The 24,356-nt window shown below is 38.5% G+C and overlaps 2 protein-coding genes across 8 annotated transcripts in view; both read left to right on the forward strand.

Annotated features, from left to right (window-relative positions):
• Rabgap1l (RAB GTPase activating protein 1 like) overlaps nt 1-8,178 on the forward strand; it is an 848,174-nt gene extending 839,996 nt beyond the window's left edge. For 2 of the 6 annotated variants that reach the window (XM_017796360.2, XM_008826095.3), the window contains 2 exons: nt 747-944; nt 2,943-8,178. In XM_017796360.2, the coding sequence (XP_017651849.1) occupies nt 747-944; nt 2,943-3,095 (351 nt within the window). In that variant the 3' untranslated portion in view covers nt 3,096-8,178. The remainder of the gene's footprint in view (nt 1-746; nt 945-2,942) is intronic. The other 4 variants (XM_008826097.3, XM_029560174.1, XM_017796361.2 and 1 more) reach the window with 3 other exon arrangements.
• Nucleotides 8,179-12,281: 4,103 nt separating this feature from the next.
• Nucleotides 12,282-22,101, forward strand: Cacybp (calcyclin binding protein). Of its 2 annotated transcripts, none has more exons than XM_008826099.3 (6): nt 12,282-12,474; nt 15,990-16,209; nt 17,382-17,478; nt 17,725-17,824; nt 19,654-19,751; nt 21,905-22,101. In XM_008826099.3, exons 1-6 carry the CDS (start codon nt 12,454-12,456, stop codon nt 22,062-22,064), a joined length of 696 nt encoding a protein of 231 aa, XP_008824321.1. In that variant the 5' UTR covers nt 12,282-12,453; the 3' UTR covers nt 22,065-22,101. The 2 variants fall into 2 exon arrangements, with proteins under 2 accessions (XP_008824321.1, XP_008824322.1); XM_008826100.3 differs by having other exon boundaries at nt 21,908-22,101.
• Nucleotides 22,102-24,356: the final 2,255 nt, after the last annotated feature.

Here is a 24,356-nt window from a genome sequence, read left to right on the forward strand (position 1 = left end):
TCTCAAAAAGACAATAATAAATAAATAAATAAATAAATAAATAAATAATAAATAAATAAATAAATAAATAAATAAATAAATAAATAAAATGCAAGTAGAACGTGATGTCAGGCTGTGTCAGGCTTGTGCTTAATAGGAGTGGACCACACACATTTCTAGAACAGATTTCAGAGTCAGACTAATACTCCAAAAGGTCTTCTACAGATATTTTGTGTGTGTGTGTGTGCTTATGGTATTTTGAGACAGGGTCTCCGTGTAGCCCCAGCTGTCCTGGAACTCGATATGTAGACCAGGCTTGTCTGGTCTCACTGTGTGAGATCTCTCACACAATGCTGGGATTAAAGATGTTCCACCATAGCTGGCTTTTCTACAAAACACAGGTTAGTTGGATTTTGTGCTGACTGTGACCATTTGGTTGCAGCACAAGTTAAACAATGCCTTCAGAAATAGGACAGCATTTTCCCAGCACTTAGGAGGCAGAGACAGGTGGATCTCTGTGAGTTCAAGGCCAGCTTGGTCTAAATAGGGAGTTCCAGGACCCCCGGGACCTCAGGGAGACCCTTTTTCAAAAAAAAAAAAAAAAAAAAAAAAGAAATAGGACAGCATTTGATGGTGATGAGTCATCTTTTTTTTTTTAATTTTTTTTATTTTTTGAGTCATCTTTTAAAAAGTCATCTGTTGTTTCAAGAAATTAGTCAGCCTATAAAATACAGCTTGATGTCAGGCATCTCTTTTGTGTATTTCAGGGTAAAATGATGGCATGCAAACACTGCAGTGACATTTTTAGCAAGGAAGGAGCTTTGAAGCCAGCAGCCATAAGCAGAGAGGACCAGGGCATTGAAGCAGATGATGAGAAGGACTCACTCAAGAAGCAGCTGAGGGAGATGGAGCTGGAACTGGCGCAAACCAAACTGCAGCTAGTGGAAGCCAAGTGCAAAATTCAGGTTGGTAATTTGATAAAAGGAAAAACAAAACTAAAAACAAACAACTTCTTTTCACCCAATTTTTTTTTTTTTTTTTTTTTTTTTTTTTTTAAAAAAAAAAAAAAAAAAAAAAAAAAAAAGAGGACGATAAATCTTTCACTGTGATATATCAAAATAACAAGCCTCTTTTTTTTCAGTCATTTTGAGACAGGGTCTCCCTGGCCTCTCACTGTGTAGACCAGGCTGGCCTTGAGCTCACAGAGAGCTGCCTGCCTCTGCCCCCAAGTGCTGGGATTAAAGGAGAGAGCCACGGTGCCTGGCCTAGCCCAAGAAATTTTACATAATCCTGGGTAAATAGAATAGATATACAAATCAAACATTTACTGATAATAAATCACAAATTTATTTTAAAGCAATTCTGATATACATGTGGTTTTACCATTTATTGAGGATAAAAGTAAACTTGAATACTAATAATATGGGTACAGTTATTTTTATAGAAATATTTCGCACTGTGGAATAGAGAGTGTCTTAATGTTTTTCAGAGTTGGGTGATACTTTACCTGTCAATTCTGAGAATACCACTTCACAGAAGTACATAGACCCAAGATGCTAGAAGTATATTTAGGGTTATTTCAGAAATTGTTGTAAATTATGTTCTAATCACATGACAAAATTCATTTAATGATCTTTTAAAAATGAAACTTGTCAGTAACTCAAGCAGCAGTTCTCTAAATTAGTCTAACACAATAGAATCCAAAGACACACTACTTTGATATTTACACACTTAGGAATGATGCTAGGAAAATATTAAACATCTTTGTTTTCCATAACTAAATCATTATGTTTCTCTAAGAACAAAACACTTTGTGTGTACAATGAAAAAAATACTGTAATATATAACACTACAGTGGTCTAGAATCTGAGCCAAAATGTCTGAGGCACTGTTTGTTGGTACTGCCTGGTACTGACAGCCTGACAGAGCAGTGCACAAGGGATGTGTTCAGAACCAAGCCATAGTAAAGTCATGTGGTGGATCATGGGCAGGTGCTACTAGAAGTACCTCAGATTCACTGTGCATTTGATTTTGAATTTTTTTAATGTTGCCAATTTTTTTTGTGACCTCCACATACATTCATTTATATGACCCCACATGGGATCACAACCACAGTTTAAGAGGCTGGGTTTTAGAATATACTGCCCTTGGAATATACTGCCATAGGAAGTAATATATGTGTTATATACAGTGTTTTATCCCTAATGTGTCCTGCATCGTCACATTTTCTATCAGGTACTCATAAACACAAACGTAGAATTTTGAATGAACTTTTTATAATTAAAGTTATATTTTGAGAGAACTTAACAATATGTTCTTTTAGTTTACCCTGAGATGTTTTTCTCAGGTTCTTCCCGTTGATCATTTTGGTAGCTGAACTGAAAATGAAAGGCCAGACCCCTCTGCTGTCCCTGCCTTCATAGCTGGCTAATACCCATTCTTTCCTTTGGAACGTCCTTTGACTTCAGCTGATTCTGCCAAATACCTTTCCCTTTTCTCTCCATACTGGAGAATAACAATTAGAACAGTGGGCCTTGCTTCTAGTGGACTGGTGGCTGTTTTCTTTTTCACAGTGAGCCCCCACCCTCTACCACTGTGGCACTAACCCATGCTGCATTAAGGATCTGCAGCAGTGTGTGTTCTCTGGACCCTGAATGTTCTCCAGGGCAGCTTTGAACTGGAACGTGTTCATGCTCATTTATTTGTGGTTTTAAACATATAGTCTCTCATTACAACCTAAACCTAAATTTGGACCTGAATGGCAGAGAGGTGAGGAGAATAAAATGTGGTTCCTTTCACTGTTCTGAGGAAGCACAGATTCTAATTTTCATTGCTGTTTAGCTCTAAACTTTTCTCTTCCATTAAGAGACTTAATGTCTCCTGAGCACTGAGGGAGGAAAACTGGCTGCAGAGATCTGGTGGTTCTAAAAAGCATGTTCTTAATTTCTTTTTTCTTTAATTAGGAACTTGAACATCAGAGAGGAGCTCTTATGAATGAAATCCAAGCTGCAAAAAACTCTTGGTTCAGCAAAACCCTGAACTCTATCAAAACGGCCGCAGGTACCCAGCCACTACAGCCACCACAGGCCACCCAGCCACCCAAGGAGAGCACATAGTTCCAGCCTCACCCAAGCACAAGAGCACAATGATCAAAGCAATGGAAACCTGAGAATTCCTCCTGGTGTCCCTTTGAAGGAATGTAAAGGAGGCCAGAAAGCGAGTTAGAATCTTTCAGTAGCTCTCAGCCTTTCTTGTATGACACTGTTCAAAGGGATGTTATTTAAATGACATGATTTATGTTGAATACCAATTTTTCAGCTTCTTCATGGAAGGCCATGTTCAGATCCATCATAATATCACACCTTATTTTATATGCTTGGTGTTTAGTTTGAAATAAGTAATCTAGAACTAAGTACTTTTTGTTTAGAATTAATTATTCATAATTAATTTTCTCTTACATAAAAATAGAGGCTTATGTTATTCCAATGTCAAAGTGATAAGATCTTTGTCATAGAATTTCTTTTTCAAAGGAACCTAAGCCCCTTTAACTTTCCAGGAGTTATTCAAATAAAGCACACTGTGGAGCTGCTCATGACCACCATCAGGCTTCACCCTAAAAGTGATTCCTAGAGTAGTGATACTCCTGTCCCAAGGAAAGAACAGATCAGGGATTGAGTTGAAAGGTCCCAAAGATAATTGTTTTTTGTTGGGTACATCTGGAAACGAAGTGCCAAAAGCTGCAGAATAGATGGGCTACTGAGACCACACACTAGGTAAATAAACTAAGATTTTGATAAATGTGCAATAGAATCATTTTGGTTCTGGTATTCTAGATGATCCTTTTAAGAACTCTACCAGGGGCTTATGCTACTAGTATACCTACATTTATCTAAACTCAAAGATATATGTTATGAGTTGCAAACTTAGGGAACCTTCACCAGAGAACTGTCTACAGAGGCCGATGTTTAGCCACGGTTCTTAGAGCACAGAACAGTGATGATTTATTTGATGTTGACATACTTGTTAATGAAAACACTAATGTTCTTTAATTTTGTTAAAGGATGTAATATTGCCAAGGAAACCTAGGTCAAGCTCCATATAATTTTAATGTTAGGCAACTTTTCCTGACGTCTGTACATCCCTAACAATGCCCTGAGTACCCATACATGAAGAGAGAAACAAGTGCATTTCTAACATTTTCGATTGACCATAAAACATTTATAGAAATAGACAACCCATGGAAAGGTAGGCTGCTGTTTAAAAATTGGTGCAAATATTTTTCAATTATATTTGACATGCCTATATAAATAGCCCTTGCAAGAAATTCTTTGGTAAGAACAGAACTAATTTTCCCATTTTCTAAGCTACTGTGGAAGTGTCTGGTCCTTTTACAACAACCAAACTACTGTCAGCTATGTACAGGAACACTTACTTATATTCATCTTTGGCTTCATTTTTAAGCATACTGTTTCCAAAGGATCTTAAACTATGTAGTACCAGAGTGGTTCTCCTTTGTGCCATATGTTAAACTGTAAATAACACATTCTAAATAATATACATCAAGCAGAGCCCTTTCAACCCCTCACTACAAGTTGCCCACAGCAGAGCCTTTCCTTTAAAATGATCTTTGAGTTCTAAAAAGTGAAATTCCTTTAATCTCTAGGTGTTTATATCATCCATAACCCATAAAATTGATCTGCTTGGTATCTGTTACACTTTTCAAATATTTTCCATATAGTAATTTTAGTTGTTGTAGTTCTATCTTTCATCAGAAGATTCATTTTCTTTTTATCAAAAGGGCACTTACCCAGCATTCCAAGTATTTTTGTTGACTTTAACATTCCCTACATGGTGATTTAGATAAGCTATTTTTTCTATAAAATATAATGCCTATGAAATTATATCTTGTTTCTGTAAATCATTTAATCTGTTAGCTTTACTGGTACTATAAGCTTTGATTCCAAGATGCTCTATACAAGTCACTTTTTCAAACGGCCAGGTAAGTTAAAGATGTACTTTTGTGTTGTGAACTTTTAGTACCACTCAGAGCTTTTTTGGCTTGTAAAAATAAATACATTCCACAGAACACCTAAGTTGCATAATTTTCCTAAAATGATAAATGAGGGAGAAACAGAATGGTTCTATATCAAGTCCTTATCTGTTCAGGTTCATAGCACCTTTCCTTTTCCTTTTTAAACAAAAATCACTAAGTGCATATGTTTTAAAAGATAGATATAGCTTGAGATTTTTTCTAACTCTTGCAGAAAAACACATAAGGGCACTATATAATCTTTTTGTTCTCCAGCTCCATATCATACATGGGCATGTATATTGGTACTGTGTCTAAATAGCCCTGCACTACACTGTCCTTGAGACAGTAGCAGTAGTAAAGACTGGAAAGAAAATTCAAAAGGTGATATGTGATTGCTTGTTCATACAATTTTCACGACAGCAATTCTCCAAATCATATATCTTTCACTACTGGTTTAAAACTCATGCTTGCCAACATGAAACAACTACACATTTTAATTTCACTTAGTTTTGTATATATTTGAGAACTGTAACTTTTTTCCATTTTTTTCTTGGGACAGGATCTACTATGTAGCCTAGGATGGCCTTGAACTTGGAACCTTCATACCTCAGCTTCCCAAGTGCTGAGATTAGTGGCATGTATTATCACAGTTAAAAGTCTTCTCTTGAATTCCTTGTAGAAAAAGATAAACCAGCCAAATATCCAGGAAATACTTAAACATTGTAATTATTTTCATACTTTCTAAAGATTTATATTGTGTTAAACATTCCTCCAAAAATCTAGTGAAAAGTGATCATTTCTTCTTTCATTAAGTTCTATAGTATATAGTGAATAAAATTCAGATAACTAGCTTTTATAACTTAAGAGCCTTATTTAATACATTCTTTAAAGCTGAAGAAACCAAGCTGGACTTTAGAGTGCATATGTTTGCTAGCTTCCCACATCCTGAGCCAAGTCACAATTTAGCTATATTTAGTACATGTAGTTTAATGCAAAGATATTCTCAGTTCACTACAGTTCAGTATGTGAGTGCCTACCAAAAAGAATAACAGGGATGCCATATAGGCCTGCAGCCTCTCTTTTCATACAATGTCTGTCTTCTTCTCACCAGCTATTAAATTAGTAATTTCTTCTTCGTTGGCTTTCTTGAATTTACCTGATAAAGTAGAAAAGAAACCTTTGTACCAATATTGAGTTGATTTTTCCTTTCGTTACATTTATTTTAAAGCTGTTCATTCTTTCCTACTGTATATTAATATTTATTTTTCTCCAGCCCCTACTCCACTTCAAATATTTTCTAGTGGTTTCATTTCTTAACTGAAGTTAAGACAACTGAAATAATGCTGAAGGCACTGAGCTAAAAGTTAGACCCTTAAAGGAGCCACTCAAGAATCAGTGCTGGATGTGGAGGCTAAGGCTCTGGGATGCCTGTGAGTTCCAAGGCCATCTTGGGCCACCATAGTGAGTTCCAGTCCAGCCAAAATTACGTAGCAAGACCTTGTCTCAAAAACAAACAAACCAAAAAAACCGAACAAGTAGTTAATGTCAAGATTGAGCTTCCCGTGTGCTAGTTAGCTGAAATCAGTTCTGCTAATGATCTCAAAAGAACATTTTAAAAGACCTTGTTTAATCTTCTAAGAAAGAACACTTAGCAAGATGATGGTATTACATAACTTATTCTTTAAAATACAACAGATGATTCTCTTGTTTTCATATCAAGTAATCGAGATAATGAACAAATTGTGTTGTATGATTTGAGCAGCTAGGGCGTGTGTGTGTGTGTGTGTGTGTGTGTGTGTGTGTGTGTGTGTGATGAAATTTTTAGAGAGTATCTTGTTTCTTTTGTATAGATACCATTGCAACCAAATACACATTAAAATTTCAAGACATAATGATTAAAACTGGAAGCCTAGACAACAGCTCTTAGCCTATGTTTCCAATGACCAGGCTTAAAACTCTCTAGTCGCTTGTGCTGATGGTCACATTGGGTTAGAACTGTCTGAAAACATTCTTCCTTTCTTATGGTGGCTTATATGCAATACATGCAAGGAAGGCACTTTACCAATTTCCTTAACTTTCAAACTCTGTAAACAAAAGGACTTCAAATACATTCCACACTTAACAAGTGAGGCTAATCTTGAGTATAAGGAGAAAAGGTAGATGTTTATGGGATTTTAGTGACTACAGTCAGCTGTCGGTGTATCTTTCTCAGTTTCTTCTAAAAAAAATCTCCACTCTAAGTGTACCTCCAATAAAACTTGCTATCTGCCAGAAACCTGTCTTCATCAATAAAGCCCCCTCATTTTGCCCTCATCTCTGGTTTATCTTTATATTCTGAAAAGTTTAAGAAAGATGAATCTTTGAGAAGAAAATGAACATTCAAAATTACTTTTTTTAAAATTGATAATTGGCTAACATCAGACCTTTTTCAGTAACTACAACTTTCCATAATTATATTGTATATGGAAAAAGATAAAGGAAACCAATTTATGAGGATACAAACGTATCCACAGATTGTAGTGTCATGAAAGCACAAGAATAAAGCTGCAGGTGATTCCCAGAATCCAAGATGTCCAAGTAGCCCTCTGGGTTGGTTTCTGTATTTTTGGTATTTTGCATAATGCATGGATTTTTAGTTCAAATTAGGGAAAAAGTTTCTTAGTTGGCCGCACTTCCTTTCTTTACAACTCCTACCTTTCCCTTGCTGAGGAGGTAGTAGAAATTTTATACAATCTATTTTTATGAAACTTATGATTTCTCCCAGCATCTACAATGAAAACAGGTTAGAATACAGAATTTGATTAGTCTGGAAAATGCTAATTGACTACAAAAGAATCATTAGCCATCTTTATCTATAAACATTGACCAATTAGATGTTTCCATAATGCCATGTATTATGTATAGTACACTCTATTAATGTAAATGTAATGCTTGTTAAAAAAGTGCAATTTATTGTACATTGTCCCAACAAATGTTTACTTTTATAATCGTTATGAACTTGGATTGGATTGGTATCTTGTTTTCATGTGTGAATGAAACCTTGTGAAATAAACAAATGCAACCAAGAAAGTAGCAGGGTGATTGTTTTTGTGAGCCAGTGATGTTTTCAATGCTTTGTGTTGCCCCTTTGGTCCCATTAAACAGTAATAAACATTTGTTTTAAGGTCCATATGTCTCTGATTTTTTTTCAAGTTGCCTTTATCCTGAATCATTGGACTCTAGTCTGTATATAATATATACTGATGTTCGTCAACTTGGACAGAAAACATACATAAGCATTTGCTCCAGGAATCCCTACAGTAGTACCACTGCCAGCAGCCTTATTGTCCTCTGTTGAGTTTCCTTGGTTACAAGTAAAAGAAATTGTCTCAAGCTAGTTTAATAATTTTTAAAGGTAATTAATTAAAAGGAAATAGGATCAGCTATAACATGACTTCCTAAGGCCAAACCATTAGACCTGAAGAGGCACTGCAACCCAAGCATCTGTTTCCAGAATCATTCTAATTCTTGGCTTTCCAGGTGAGGATTATCTGTTTCATTTTTCTCCAAAAACATGCTTTCTTACTTTAAGTGCACAACCACCAAATATATTCTTCCTTCAAATGGTCATCAGATTTGGACTAGTCATCTCTGTCCCAATCTAGTTTCTTGCAAAAATATGATTAGCTAATCCTGGGTCAGATGACTGTTACTAGTTTTCCATACAGGAAGGTGGATAATGTTACACAATTCTAAAATATACTGAAGTTGTTCTATGGGTCCACAACTAGACAGGCATACCCACAGATTACTGCATTAAAAATCCTGGAGCTTGCCAGGCATAGTAGTACACACCTTTAATCCCAGCACTTGGGAGGCAGAGGCAGGGGGATCTCTGTGAGTTCAAGGCCAGCCTGGTCTACATAGTGAGTTCTAGTAAAGCTGGGGCTACAGGGAGACCCTGTCTCAAAAAGACCAAAAAAAAAATCCTGGAGCTGTGTTGCAGACTATAGCTGACACTGTAATTTTCCAGCAGAGGGAATATTGCCTGTCATGAAGATACAAATCCATAGGGGATGTTCTGTACTGTCCACATGCAGTTATACTCTAAATTCTCTTACACTATGTGAAAGTAATTGGACAGTCCAGGATATAGATGTGATTATATAATCTTACTATTAAACCAATGACTGCTGAGAGTTATGTGTTTTAGAGTATAACATTGTTTATTATGTTTTAGGTGACATTAGAGGTGAATAATATAGCAGTCAAAACTTACATGTCTTCTGTGGACATTTTATAAACACATTTTATAGTTGAATCTCAGTACTAGTGACATTTTGGGCCAGTTGATCCTTTTTTTTTAAGGCAGAGTCTCCCTGTGGCCCCAGCTGTCCTGGAACTTGCTATGTAGACCAGACTGGCCTTGAACTCACAGACATCTGCCTGCCTCTGCCTCCCAAGTGCTATGATTAAAGGTGTGCACCACCACACTAGGCTCAGTTCCCTGTATCCCTAGCCTCTGCCTACTAGATATTAGTAGTATTGCCTCAATAATGACAACCAAATATGCTCTCCAGACACTGCCAAATGTATGGAGTAAACAATACTGCCCCCAAGTAAGAAAAATGCTATAACCAGAAAGGGACTAACAAACTTTAAGTGGCAAAAAAGGCATTATAAGGAACAGGAGAATTAGAGGGTGAAGACATGGTGAATCTGGTGTGGCAGAAACTGATTTGATGGTTGGTTGTATGGTTTTTGATGAACTTGGTTGACCTGCTCTCCCCAGTTATTCAAACAGTGTTGCTGTAAAGGCAGAAAGCTCTATCTGTTCTCTTTGAGTAAGGGAGAAAGCTAGTATAATCCAGGTGGGCCTAAATCATCAGTTGGGAGGCCTTTTTTTTGTTTTGTTTTGTTTTGTTTTAAGCCAGGTACGGTCTTTAATCTCAGCACTCAGAGGCAGAGACAGGTGGATCTCTCTCTGTGAGAGCAAGTCTAGCCTGCTCTATTGAGCCAGTTTCAGGCCAACTGGGACTACAGGGAGGCTGTCTCAAAAAAACAAAATAAATAAATACATAATTTTTAAAAGGCTTCAGTTTTCAGCACTTAGAATAGTTTCTGTATTCCTAAGCCAACTGTGCAACATGAGACATCCAGCTGAGGTAGGAGGTACAGATTCAGTCTGCTCGAAGTTTAAACAGCTGTGAAGTCTTAAAAGCAGTCAAGGCTGAAGCTTTCTGGAAAATAAAGTTCCACCTAGACCATATTCTTACCTTCCTGGCTTCCTCTGAATAAATCATAGCACACAGCCTACTTGTGATTTTCCATTCCCGTCTCCCTGGCCTACAGATTTTGAACTTGCTTAGCCAATTTCCAAGGTGTATCCTCACTCACTCTTATTTTCTCCTATGGTCATACTTCTCTTAATTAATAGTCTAAAAGAACTACTTTAGTGTCACATTGAAATGAAGACATCATCTATGTGATGACTGGAGGGAGCAAATTCTAGGCAGAGTACAGATTTCTGAGGGAAAAAAAAAACCACAGTAGGTTCAATGAGTAACAAAAATGCTGTTTTTAAAACCGGGGCAAAAGTAGAGAGTGGTGACATTAGGTGCTAAGGGTGAAGGTGGGATAAGTGTTTGAGTCTCGCACATTTTGAAGCTTATGCCAGCAGGACTTTGTATGGAGTGGGATGTACGGCCAGAAGATTCAAGGACTCCTTGGCCTGAGCAATTAGAACTACATGCTTTCACCTAGAGCAATAGAGTATTTGTTCCTACTTAATTCCTGGGTATTGGCTGGATACCTTAAAAATCGATATATAACTAACTTACAATAAAAGACGCAGCTGTTCGTTGTTAGTTCATTTCATGAACTTTGATAGGATCTTGCTATGTTGCAGAAGCTGATCTGCAACAGGATCCTGAGTTCAAATGATCCTCTTGCCTCCACCACCAGACCCGCTTAAAACATTTTTGCCACCTTGGAAAATTTCTACCTAGGCCTTAGGGATAAACTACCAAAGAAACTAAACAAATGTAAGTTCACAGGTCAGTGAAATCTATAAAATGCATCTCCCTATAACCCCTACCCAAATCAAGAAAACACTACCTGGAGCTCAGCGCCCCCTGCTGGTTCCTTCCTGTCATTGTCCACTCCAGGAACACCGTTTTTAATACAGGCCGTGGGATTGGTGGTTTGAGACTACATAAAAAGCGAATTCAACAATATAAACTTTTGTGTCTGGCTTCTTTCCCTTAAGTCGTTTTGTGCAACTTTGTGTAAGAAATTCACGCGTGTTGGTAATGTTGGGGGTATGTATCGCACGCTTTTCCCTCTGACTTGCGGATTCTAATCGCTTCTTTGGGCGCCCAGTGAAGCCGACCGCGGACAGCTACCTCTCAAGGAATACTGTTTATGTTTACAACCTGTGTTACTGACATCTCTACACTTCCAGGAATTAAAACAATTGAAAACCCGGTTTGCTCCGGGGGGTTAGTGATCCGGGCTGCTACAACCAGGAGAAGGTACTTTAAGAAAAAGCCTTTAGCCCACATTTAGGAAAAGACAAGGCTTTGGGAAAGCTCGTTTCAGCAGTCATGAAGGGAAGGCAGGACCAAAATTTGGGCCACTCAAGATGTACCTATTTCCCACGGGTCGCGTCTAGGAGCCTCGTCATGTGGCCAACGCAACCCATCCTACGGTCCTCCGAGAGAATGCCACCACGTCAAAGGGCGCCAGTACCCACAGAAGTGTTCTCTTCAGGAACCTTTCTCCTTTTACATAAACCTCCCATTTTTTGTGTGGTCTTTTGACACTGGGTCTCTCTGGCGCCCCAGCTGGCCCGGAACTCGCTATGTAGCCCAGGCTGGCCTCAATTTCACAGGAGTGACAGAGGACACCGGCCTCTGTCTCCCGAGCGCTGGGACTAAACTTGTGCGCCACCATGCTGGGCAAACCGTTTTGTTTTTACTTTACGTGTTTTCCTTCAGCCTTTTTCTCGCGAGAGCTCAGACTAACCGAGACAAGATGGCTGAGGGAAGCGGTCCTTTCCTAACCACTGCCCCCTGGGCCTCGAAAGCTCTGTGCATTAGTTCCGGCTGCGTTGCGGCAGTTCCGAGTGCGGCTGCGCAGCCCGATCAAGGGGCGGGTCACAGGGTAAAGTCTCAGATGCCCAGGTGGGAGGAAGAAATGCGACTCCTCTCGAGAGGTCGAAAGCTCGCGAGAGTTGAGCGTTGCTAGGAGACAAACGGGAGGGTGGGGCTAGACTCGGCGGGGAAGGGCGGAGTCGAGGCGGCGGCGCGGACTCCGGAAGGTTCCAGAGGCGTCGCGTGCGGAGGGCGGTCCGTGGGAGTTGCGCTGGGTCGAGTGCAGCTCCGGCGGCGTGTTCGGTGTGGCGTTTCCTGTCCTCTTCGGTGCGCGGCTGCTGCTGGGCCTTAAGCCTGACCTGCAGGAATATGGCTTCGGCTTTGGAGGAGGTAAGGGTCTGCTCGTTCCAGTGCCGGCTTCCGCAGGGCGGCTGTCCTCCGCCCGGCTGGCGTGGCGGGTCCAGCCCAGACTGGTGCATGTCGGGCTCCGGCAGCTGGCGGGACTCGTGCATCCTGGTTACCTTCAGGCTTTTCTCGGGTCCTTCCCGCTCCGCTTTCCTAGCCAGGGTACAGGAAGCCCCGTTAAGTTACAGACGACTGCAAAATGTGCAACCTCCGGGTAGAGGGCAGTTGGAAGGTGTCCATCTCATAGATTGTAAAGATGGGGTGCTTCTAAGCGCCCGAGCCGGTGCTCCATGCCCTGTTGAGCGGCAGACCTACGGGCTCTGCTCTAGAACTACGCCCGCTCTATCACTGCCTTGCATATTCTGCCCTTCTTATGGTATATGCGTTTTTTAAAGATAAGTTAGAAAGTTGTAGCTGATGGTAGGAAATTGAACATTAGTAGTTGTATAAATGCTGAACATGGGTGAATGGACTTTTTGAGCACTCGGTTTACTCAGTTACAATCTGGGAATGATGCTCCCATTCCTCTTTTTATGGCTCTGGGTTTTACATGGTAAATTGTGTTCACAGAAGCGTTGGCTATCTGTTAAGTAAGATTTGCTTTTCAGAAACTTTCCCTTCAGTTTGCAGAGCAAGTCAAACATCATCCATAAATGTAGTGAAATTATGAGGTCGTGTTAAAATATTAATCTTGGGTATCTTGTCATAGGTAAGGCCTTGGGACCATGTGCCCATGTGGAGAGACTACAGTGGTTGAACTGCCGTACATATGGAGAGTTCAGTATCCTCTTCGAAGGACGGAACTTTAATAACTTTGAATTTGGAGATACACATTTAGGGGCACTTCCTGTTTTGAGATGAAATTAGCCTTAACCATTTTGAAGCGTACAGTTTATTTGTTCTTATTCCCTGTTGTACAGCCATCAGTACTTTCTAGCCTAAGAATATTTTCATCCTTTCAAAAAGAAGTCCATTAAGTATTTATAGGTGTTTAAACTCTAGCCTTGCATGTTTTCTGGTTCCATCTGTGGTCCAGCATGTATTAGTACAGTACACTTTTTTATGGTTGATTAAAAACACATACATACATACCTGTTGGTATAGACCAACATGTTGTTTCCTTTCCCTTCTTGACTATTGTGACTAATGCTGTAAATAACTTGTGTACAAGTTGTGTGTGAATGTGTGGTTTGTGACATGTCTTTAGTCTGTGGAGTATATACCTGAGTGGTGTTCCCAGATGATACAGTAAGTCTTAAGAAACTGTACTGTTCCCATAAGAATCACCCTATTTCTCCATGTACCCACCTACATTTGTTATTTTCTTGGGCATTTTTTTTAACTTTTTCTAGTACCATTCTAGCAAGTGTGAAGTGTCGTATCTCATGGATTTGTTGTGTCTTCCTAAAGATGTGATGCATGTATTTGTGTACTTGGTGTCCATTTGTATATCTTTGGGGGAAAGATCTCTTCTTCGTCCATTTTCGAGCAAATTGTTCAGCACCTAGTGACTGAGAAATAGAAGCTAAAGGAAGGGAGCTGTATGTCTGTATGCACAGAAACCAAATGCCTATCAAGAAGGCAAGAAAAGTTACAAGATCAATTGGATACAAGAAGCTGCTCTCTCTGGGTCTTGCATATGCACTAAACCACCCTTGGGGGTTTCAGGTCTGCAAGTATAAAAACTGAAGACCAGCTCTGTAAGTTGCTTCCATGGATACCTTACCAGAGAGTACTTTAGAGCCAAAACTGGTGGTTAAAAGGGGCCTGGAAATTCTGCCGTGAGTCAGCTAGAAAAAAAAGGATTCCTACGCCAGTTAAAAGAAAATCTCTTACTTAGATTTGATACAGTCTCTTATTCTGGGACAAGTACTTGTTTTACTTTTAATATTTTTGTTATGTTGGTATTAGAATACACAGGAGTTTTGAAACCATTGATTGATCTTTGAATAAAAATATCTTGATTCTATATTCGGAAGATGAGTGTGCAGTTTTGATCTTAATGTGAATTTTTCTTGAGATTGTGGACGGGAGCTGCACTGTTGTGCATCTTATACTATCTACCTTATACTGTACTATCTTAGATCTTAGTCAAGGGCTTATGTGTAAATGAGATAATAAAAGGCCATGGAGTAGTGGGCTATGTCTCAAAAAGACCAAAAAAAAAAAAAAAAAGAAAAGAAAGAAAGGCTTTCAAACTCCTTTGTACTTAAGATACTATCCTCATATCTAGCATTTGAAGTTTTATTTACATTGAGCCATTTAGTTAATATAAAGTTAGAAAAAGATTTTGTTTTGTTTTTATGACCAGGTTATTTAGTACCAAGGCAGAACTCAGTTACTTGAAAAGATCTTACACCATTTACATATATTTAAGTTGGCGGATGAGAGGGAAAAATGTTTAAGCCCATTAGTTTTTTTAAGATGTATTTTTATGTGTGTCTGTGTGCATGTATACTACATATGTGCAGGAGGCCTATGGAGGCCAGAAGAGGGTGTTAGATCCCTGGAGCTAGAGTTAACAGGTTGACTGATGTGAGTGCCCTAGGGAAGAACAGCAAGTGCTCTTAGCCATCTCTCCATTCCCAGTCCATTGATTTTTCTAGCTTTGTCTTTAATGAAGTTCAACAACATCATAAAGTCTCTCTCTCTGTAGAGGGCAGAAGACTTTAATCAATGACATATTGGTGTCACAAGAAAACAGATTGCAAAAGATCAATTTCCAAGAGTATGTTCATACTCCAAGTGTTCAAGTTTCTCTTTTTGTGAAAAGAAATCTCAGATTCTGACTATAATACTGACCCAATTGCTAAACAAGACTTCTTAAAAGCAGAGTTCATTTTATTACACATATTTATGTGGTGCTTTTAGAAGTAAGAAGACAACTTGGCGAGTACTGATTCTCTTCTCTGACCATGGAGATGAGCTCAGGTCAGCAGGCCTGGCATTAAGCACCTTTACCTACTAAGCTATCTTGCCAGCCCTATTTTGTTTCTTATCTTTTTCCTTAAAAATTAAAACTGTTATTTATGGTCTTGGAGATAGATAAGTGAGAACCATAAGTTAAATTTTTCTAAAATTTGGTGATGCATAGACTTGTCTGAACATCCTTTTTTCTGTATTCTCTAGTTTCTTTTTTGAGAAACAGCCCATTAAACTGGCAAGTTAGACTTGATTACTTATTAGTGGTTTAAGATTTTCTTTTAATAAAAAAAAGTGTGAGTTATTTATAATTCAAAGGCTTAAAGGGAGTAACTGAAGTCTGGAACCCTCAAAATGAAGATGAGCTGGTGATGGTGGTGCACAGCTTTAATCCCAGCACTTGGGAGGCCGAGGCAGGTGGAGCTCTTGAGAGTAAGGCCAGCTGAGGCTGTAGGGAAACCCTGTCTATAAATAAGTAAATAAATAAGTTACAAACATGTTAGCTTTTAGTTCTTGTTTCAAGAAGTTGAAATTACTGGTAGGCCTTAATTATCCCAACTTATATTCTGTTTTAACAGTTGCAGAAAGACCTAGAGGAGGTGAAGATATTCCTGGAAAAGTCCACTAGGAAGAGAGTACGTGATGCTCTTACAGGTGAAAAATCTAAGATTGAGACAGAAATAAGGAACAAGATGCAACAGAAATCACAGAAGAAACCAGAACTTCTTGACAATGAAAAGCCAGCTGCAATGGTTGCTCCCATTACAACAGGTTACACGGTGAAGATCAGCAATTATGGTATGACTTGCTTCGCTATAATTTTTTTTTTCTGCCAAGCAGAAATAACTCACCATTCCATAAATCTTGTTTTATGATTTTTTTATGTGAGTGGGAGTACAGTTGTATATCACCAGGCTGGGTTCAAGAAGTAGAACCCCAGCATTCTACTTTGTCCTGAAAGAGAGTTGGAAAGGCCAGGGCTAAATGTTTTTAGACTGCTTAGGGAAGTAGAAATGGTCATAGACTCAAGACAGTCGTGGAGAATTACAACTTATTCTTGAGACCGGGATTGAATGTAGTACTCACTGTGTAGCTGATGACTTTGAACTCCTGTTTCTCCTGCCTTTATCTTTCAGGTGCTAGAATTGCAAGTGTGTGCTAACCATGCTCAGATCAAATTTTAGATGTAGGACAAAATTATTTTACAAAACAACAGGTAAATAGGCTAATCCTAGTATATTTGCTGGGCATAGTGCCATGTGCCTATTATGTCAGCTACATGAGAGGCTGTGGTAGGAAGATTACACATTTTGAGGCCAGCCTGGGCAATTTACACTTTTCCCAAAATAAAAAGGATAGAAAAGAAAAATTGAGTGCTTGCCTAGTAATCATGAGGCTCAGGCTTTGAACTCTAGTTCACAAAAAAAAAAAAAATTTTTTTTTAAGAAACACATTTAATGATGGTATTTTTATTGTAAGGAATATAAGAGCATAGGTTTTGTGTTCAGAAACTGAATTTGAGTCTGTGTTCTACTACTTGTTAGATGCCTACTTTAGGAATAGTACCAGGTTTTTAAAAACAATTTTATTTATTAATTTTATGTGAATGAATGTATTGCCTACATGTATGTAAGTGCACCTGTGTTAATGCAATGCCTGCAGAGGTCAGAAGAGGGTCAGATCCCCTGGAACTGGAATTACCATGGTTGTTAGCTGCCATGAGGATCCTGGGAATCAAACCCGGGTCCTCCGCAAGAGCAGCCAGTGCTCTTTACCCCTGACCCATCTTTCCACCCAAGGAATAGTATATACTGAAGCATCATTTCTCCATCCAGAAAATTTAACTTAATCTTTTTCGTGCTTCTATTTCTAGATTTTCATATTTTTATGTTACTGAGTTTTGTGATGAGCCATGTATACTTGCTGTTCTAAAGACAGTTTCAGACACTCTTTCCATCTTGTTTTGCTAGGATGGGATCAGTCAGATAAGTTCGTGAAAATCTATATTACTTTAACTGGAGTTCAACAGGTTCCCACTGAGAACGTGCAGGTACATTTCACAGAGAGGTAAGTTCTCATCATTTGGAGAAGTGTAGAGATCGTTGTCTTATGGGAATCTTCTGTATAGTTTCCAAAATTCTGAAATTTAGAATTGATTATACTTTATGCTTACTCTGAAGAGGTGTGAACATCATTTGGGACAGCCAAATGTAAATGTACACACTAAAATACAGCTGGTGACTTAGTTTCTTAAGAATTATAGAATGCCTATCATAGAACCAGAAAAATAATGCATTCACTGTTATGTTGTAGGTCATTTGATCTTTTGGTAAAGAATCTAAATGGTAAGAATTACTCCATGATTGTGAGCTACCTTTTGAAACCCATCTCTGTCGAAGGCAGTTCCAAAAAAGTAAGTCTTTTTGTTTTTTGTTTTTCTCACAATATTGTGAAAACCTCATTAAATTGAATTTGGCTGATTTAGGATGGAGATGAACTAAAATAAAATTCTCTGCCGTATCTAGTAGCAGTAAAGTGTAGTCCACTGCCTGATTTGTAAATGATGTGTTGCTGGAACAGGAGACTAGGTTGTGTAGCCCATGAAACCTAAAATATTTACTATCTGGCCCTTTGCAGAAAGTTTGCCAATTCATTGTAAAAGAATAGATTGTTGTGAGAATAACTGCATTAAAACTAAGGAGAGTAAATGTTTTACATGGTTGAGTTTTAATGCCAGCTTTATTTATCACTTAGTAGCTGTGACTGCTGTCCCCATTTGTACAGTAGTTATTTCACAAAGTTGGAATGGTATACCGAAATAAAAAACACGAAGTAGTTACAGTATTAAGTGTATTACATGTAAATTTTTGTTGCATTATAAGGAGGTCTTTACTCAGATTAATTATAGAAGCTGTAAAACTAATGAAATTGTCCTAAGAAAAAAACTGCTGTTCATACTTTTTTTTTTTTTAAACAAATTTAGACAATGCCTCTTTCCAGTTTGAATAAGTGAGGTTTAATATATCAGATAGACAGGCCATTCTGCTGTCCGTTACATACTAGCTTGAAAACAGTTTGTTGACTAGTTAATGTCTACTGCACATCACTTCATCGATTAATCCCCTAGTTGAAGGACTATTCTAAAGACCACTGGGAGTTACATTGATTGCTGATTTGAAAGTTGCTTGTCCTTGCTCTCCCTTGAATCACTTTACTCTAGATCTCTTCTTTAATCACTGAAATTCATTCCTTTTGAAACATAACCAAGATCATAGCATCTTGGAGCCATTCTGTTTGCTGTATTAGCCACCATCTTTTAGGTCTTGAGAGTTCATATTTGCTGGGCATGGTGGCGCACACCTGTAGTCCCAGCACTTCGGAGGCAGAGGCACGTGGATCTCTGTGAGTTAGAGGCCAGCCTGATCTACATAGTAAGTTCCAGGCCAGCTGGGGCTACAGGAAGGCACTGTCTCAAAAAGACAAAAAAAAAATTCATATTTTATCCCAAAAAAGCCCTTCTAATGAAGTTCTTCCTACACTTCTCATTGTCTTTTTTGAGGATGTGGGTATAGATGTGCCATGGTGCATGTGTGGAGGTCAGAGGACAACCTAGTGTCAGTCCTTGCTTTCCTCCTTGAGATAAGGTCTCTTGTTAATTCTCTACTGTATACACCAGGTTACCCAGCCTACAAGCTTCTGGTTTTTCCTGCCTACATTTCCCATCATGCAGTAGGAATCCTGGATTATGTGGACTCTGGACTTTTTTATGTGGGCTCTGGGGAATCTGAATTTAGGTTCTTGTGCTTGCATGGCATGTGCTTTGCCTACTGAACCATCTTCTCCAAGGTCTTATGGAGCCAAGGCTGGCCTCCAGCTCACAGTAGCTGAAGATAACCTTGAACTCCTTATACTCCTACGTCCGTCTCCCAAATGTTAGAGTTATAGGTGTGTCCACAATACTGTTTTATGTGATGCTAGGAATTTAACACAGGGCTTCATACATGCTGAGCAGGCACTATATCAACTGAGCCACATCCTCATCCATATCTTTAGGTCTTAATAACATTTATTAGTATTGAAGGTTTTTAAGTTTTACTTATTTGTATTCTGGCCTATTCATAAAAGTATGACCTAATACCAAGAATGAGAATTAACATGCTAGGCACTTGATTGAGTTATCTAAAAATTTGTGCTTTCCTCCATGTATTATGAGCTATATTTCCTTTGCTACTTTTCTTCCAGGTCAAGACTGATACAGTTATTATCTTATGTAAAAAGAAAGTAGAAAACACACGATGGGACTACTTGACTCAGGTTGAAAAAGACTGCAAAGAGAAAGAGTGAGTTTTCTCTTCCTTTTTCTTTCTTTTGTTCCCTTCCTTTTCTTTCTTTCCTCTCTCTCTCCTCTCCTCTCCTCTCTCTCTCTCCTCCCCCCCCCCTTGTCTTTCTGTCTGAGACAGAGTCTCCCTGTAGCCCTAGCTGGCCTGGAACTATTGTAGACCAGATTAGTCTTGAACTCACAAAAATCCACCTGCCTGTGCCTCCCAAGTGCTAGGATTAAAGGTGTGCACCACCACACCTGGCTGACCATTTCTTTCTTGATATCTGCTGTGTTAATTTGCTTTCAACTGACAGTACCTGCCTGAAAAAACAAGCATTCAGCAATTTTTTAAAAAGGCATTTATTGTAAAGTTGGCTCTTTGGTATTGTTTCTATCTCTGGGCATATTGGTGTTTCTGTAGATAACTGTGCCTATTCCTAGATAATTAGATAGTTTTGTTCTAGGAATTCTAGAATTGCTCTGCTACCCAGGTGGTTTAAAAAATTTTGTTTGCTATTTTATGAGTGTCATGCTTGCATGCATGTAAGTGCACCCGTGTCATTTAGTGGTTGCAGAGGTGAGAAGAGGGCATTGTACTCCTGCAGCTGGAGATTACCAATGGTTGTTAGCTGTGGGTGAGATTCGAACCCAGGTCCTCTGCAAGAGCAGCCAGTGCTCTTAACCTCTGAGCCAACTCTCCAGCCCCCAATCAATAGTTTTTAAAATTCCTGATGTTTGTGAGATAGTTGATTTCACTGTGGTTGGTTTTGTGTGACAAGATACTTTTTTTTTTCTGACAGGGTCCTACTAGCTCAGAACTCTAGATCCTTCTGCTTTTTGTCTCCCAAGTAATGGGATTACAGGTGTTCACCCCCATATTCAGCGTTTTTTTTGTTTTTTTTTTTTTTTAATGTGTATGAGTGTATTGCCTGCATGTATGTGAGTCATGCAATGCCATGGAGGTCAGAAGAGGGCTTCAGATTGCCCTGGAACTGGAGTTAAGGATGATTCATAGCTGCCATGTGGGTGCTGGGAATCGAACCCAGGTCCTCTGCAGGAGCAGTCAGTGCCTTAATCACTGAGCCATCTCTCCAGCCCCCGTATTCAGCTTTATTTTTATCCTTAACAATTGTTTCAAAATTATTTTTCCGATAACTTCCATTCTGGGTCAGTTCTTGTGTTTCAAGTTTCCTCCTGCAGTTGATAGTGTACTGCATTGAGTCAGTCATGTTCATCATGCCTCTCTTGGTAGCCAGCATGCATTCGGGAACTGACAGGCTGGAGTTAAACATATTTGACTACTTGGGGAGTTGATTTTAAATGTAGCCTGGAATACTTGAGTATAAGACCCTGTCATTGTATCTTCAGTATGGAATCAAGCAGTACATTGAATGAATGCTGGACATGGTGATGCATGCTTGTAATCATAATATTTGGAAAGCTGAGTCAGGAGGATCTTGAGATGGAGGCCAGACCGAGTTTACATAATGAAACTTATTTCCAAAAACAAATGCATACAAAGCTAACTTATTGGCTCTGTTTGGACATGTTGCTGACCGTGTTAATTGAAGACTATACCCTCATCTCTATGCCCAGATTCATGCATCTCAACATTAATGGTTTTCCCAATTAAAATTTATGAGCTTTATTATGTATTCATGTTATGCATGCTTTTGTACATTTTCCATTGGTCAAGAAGGTTTACAAGTTAGGAGGTTGGAAAGGTGGCTCAGTGTTTAAGAGCACTGGCTGCTCTTGCAGAGGACACAGGTTCATATCCCAGCACCCATATGCCAGGTAACAACCATCCATAACACCAGTTCCAGGTGATCCAGTGCCCTCTTCTGGCCTCCACAGGCATTGCATGGCATGGGTACACTTAAATACATGCAGCCAATACATTCGTGCACATAAAATAAAAAATGTTTTTAAAAATCAAATTAGAAAGTTTGCTTTAAAAAAAAGCCATTTGAAATGTTAACTGCTTGGTGACTCCTTGCTTGCCATTTTGATCCCCTTTGTGCACTGTGTACATGTGGGTATATAATTTTAATAGGATAAACTTAGGTGTGCTAGTTTGGTTGTATGCTGGTGCATTGTCTCTCCTCTACTTCTATTAACCTAAAGGTATCCATGCTTCGATTTTTCCATTGTAGTCTCTTTTCTTTTTAGCAGAAAGCCTGCGTATGATGCTGAAACAGATCCTAGTGAGGGATTAATGAATGTTCTAAAGAAAATTTATGAAGATGGAGATGATGACATGAAGCGAACCATTAATAAAGCCTGGGTGGAATCAAGAGAGAAGCAAGTCAAAGGAGAACCAGAATTTTGAGATTTTTAAGTCCTTTTGGGAACTCTGATGGGAAATACTGATGAAAGCCTGCGTATGGTGCTGAAACAGATCCTAGTGAGGGATTAATGAATGTTCTAAAGAAAATTTATGAAGATGGAGATGGTGACATGAAGCGAACCATTAATAAAGCCTGGGTGGAATCAAGAGAGAAGCAAGTCAAAGGAGAACCAGAATTTTGAGATTTTTAAGTCCTTTTGGGAACTCTGATGGGAAATACTGATGTTTCCAATAAGGGAATGATGCTGAACTGCACATAAAATTCAACAAATAACTACACACCTTTGTTCTAAGTAAAGGCAGCAAATTCTCCATTTCTTACTGGAGAATTCACTTTAGATAAATATACTTATTAAACTTCCTCCATTGGCACTCTGATCATTTTAAGAAAGTTATATGGCATTCTTGTTGAATTGTTAAAAGGAAGCCTTGCATAATGAAAATGGTATGTTTTGTATTTTTGTTTGGCTGGGAGTAGAAAATAAAAGTGTTTGCTTACCTGTAATTGACATCAGCTCCCACTAATGTAAGAGTAAACCCAGAATTTTTGCATAAAATTCAAATTTGTACATGAAATTAAAAGAGCAATTGATGCTTTATTACCAGCTTACCAATGTATATGCCATGCATTACCATGTATTGCTGATCAAATCACAAATATTCCTATCTAGATTTAAATATATCTGTGAATATAAAATTGAAACAAAACACAAATTTAACAAAAACAGATGAGCATCTTTGTATGGTAAGTACAGCCATGGATCAGATGGCTTATTAAATTAGCTATGATGCAAAAATAATTTGAAAATCCATCTATTCTTGTGTTAATAAACTAGAAGTGTGAGAGAAGTTAGGCTTTGTCATTACATTTGTAATTGCAGTAAGATAAGTAAAAGCAATTAGACATAGGAAAAATCCAAGAGGATCACTCAAACTACAATTAAGATTTGAGTTTAAAATTAACATCCAAAAAAAGCCTATGTTCAGGATGTCACCCAAATGACTTTTTTTCTTTTCTTTCCCTTTTTTTTTTTTTTTTTGGCTTTTTGAGATGACAGGGTCTCTAGCCCCAGCTGGACTGGAACTGTGTATACCAGGCTATCCTCTATATCAGAGATCTGCCTGCCTCTGCCTAAACAGGCATGGTGCCAGTACATGGAATAAAAGGGCCAGTGAAACAAAAATAGGAAAAGTGCCTTTTCAGAGGTTGAGAATATAATGGGTAGCACCTCAGAATAGTAGTGGGGGAAGATGAGTTAATGGTACTGACTAAAAATAGCTGTATTCTAATCACTTATCAAAGATCCTACATGTAAAAATGAAGTATACATGTACTAGAATACATGGAATTCCTTTGTAATCTCAGGGAAAACAGTCAATTTAAAACATAGAAGGAATAAAAACACATGGCAGGCAAAGTCTACCATAACTGAAAATGAGGACATACTGAAAGTTAGTTGGGTCACCAAAAAACCGAAAACATGAAAAGTGTGGGTGGGGGGACTAGTTGGGAATAGGGGGTCAGTGAAGAGGGTAATGGGAGATGAATACGATCAAAATACATAGGTATGAAATGTCAAACCATTACGGTATGTATAGTATTTAGAATGCTAAGAAAAACCACACTGCTCTTGGATAAGAAAACTCCAGTTTAATACACTGGATTATTTCATGTTTAAATCTTGGGAATAAAATGAAAAGATTCAGCTCATACAGAAAGGTATTGGTAATAAAGTCTCATAATTACCTGTATGTTTATCTTAACTCAAAAGTCTAGGGACAATGGGATATAAACTGGAAGAAAGAATATATAAGCAGATGGTGGGAAACAAATACCTATTGTTAACAGGGGACTAGCTTAATATAGTATGGCACATCCAAATGGATACTTAGTCATAAAAGATGATCAAGAGGATAAAGTATGGAAAGGTAGAGTGCAAAATGTTTTAAGCATTTTTGTATTAAGGGAGGCTTAGAAATATGGATATACACATCTACTTGAATTTGAAAAAGAAACCGGACAGCTGGGCATGTTCATGTCTTAATCCCAGCACATGGAGGGTAGGGCAGGATATTGAGTTTAAAGGATCTCAATGGTGGAAGGTGCCTTAGAAGGAAGAATGCCTCCTGTCTTCCAAGATGTCTTGGCACTGATATCATTCAAGGAGGAGAGGCCATGGCCTTACACTTCCTAAAGACTCCACCTCTTAATACTATGCACTGGAGATTAAGGTTCAACATGAATTCTGGAGAGGCACAAATACTTGGCATAAA

Source organism: Nannospalax galili, unplaced genomic scaffold (assembly GCF_000622305.1).
Source record: "Nannospalax galili isolate Female #2095 unplaced genomic scaffold, S.galili_v1.0 scaffold429, whole genome shotgun sequence".
NCBI classification, from domain to species: Eukaryota; Metazoa; Chordata; class Mammalia; order Rodentia; family Spalacidae; genus Nannospalax; species Nannospalax galili.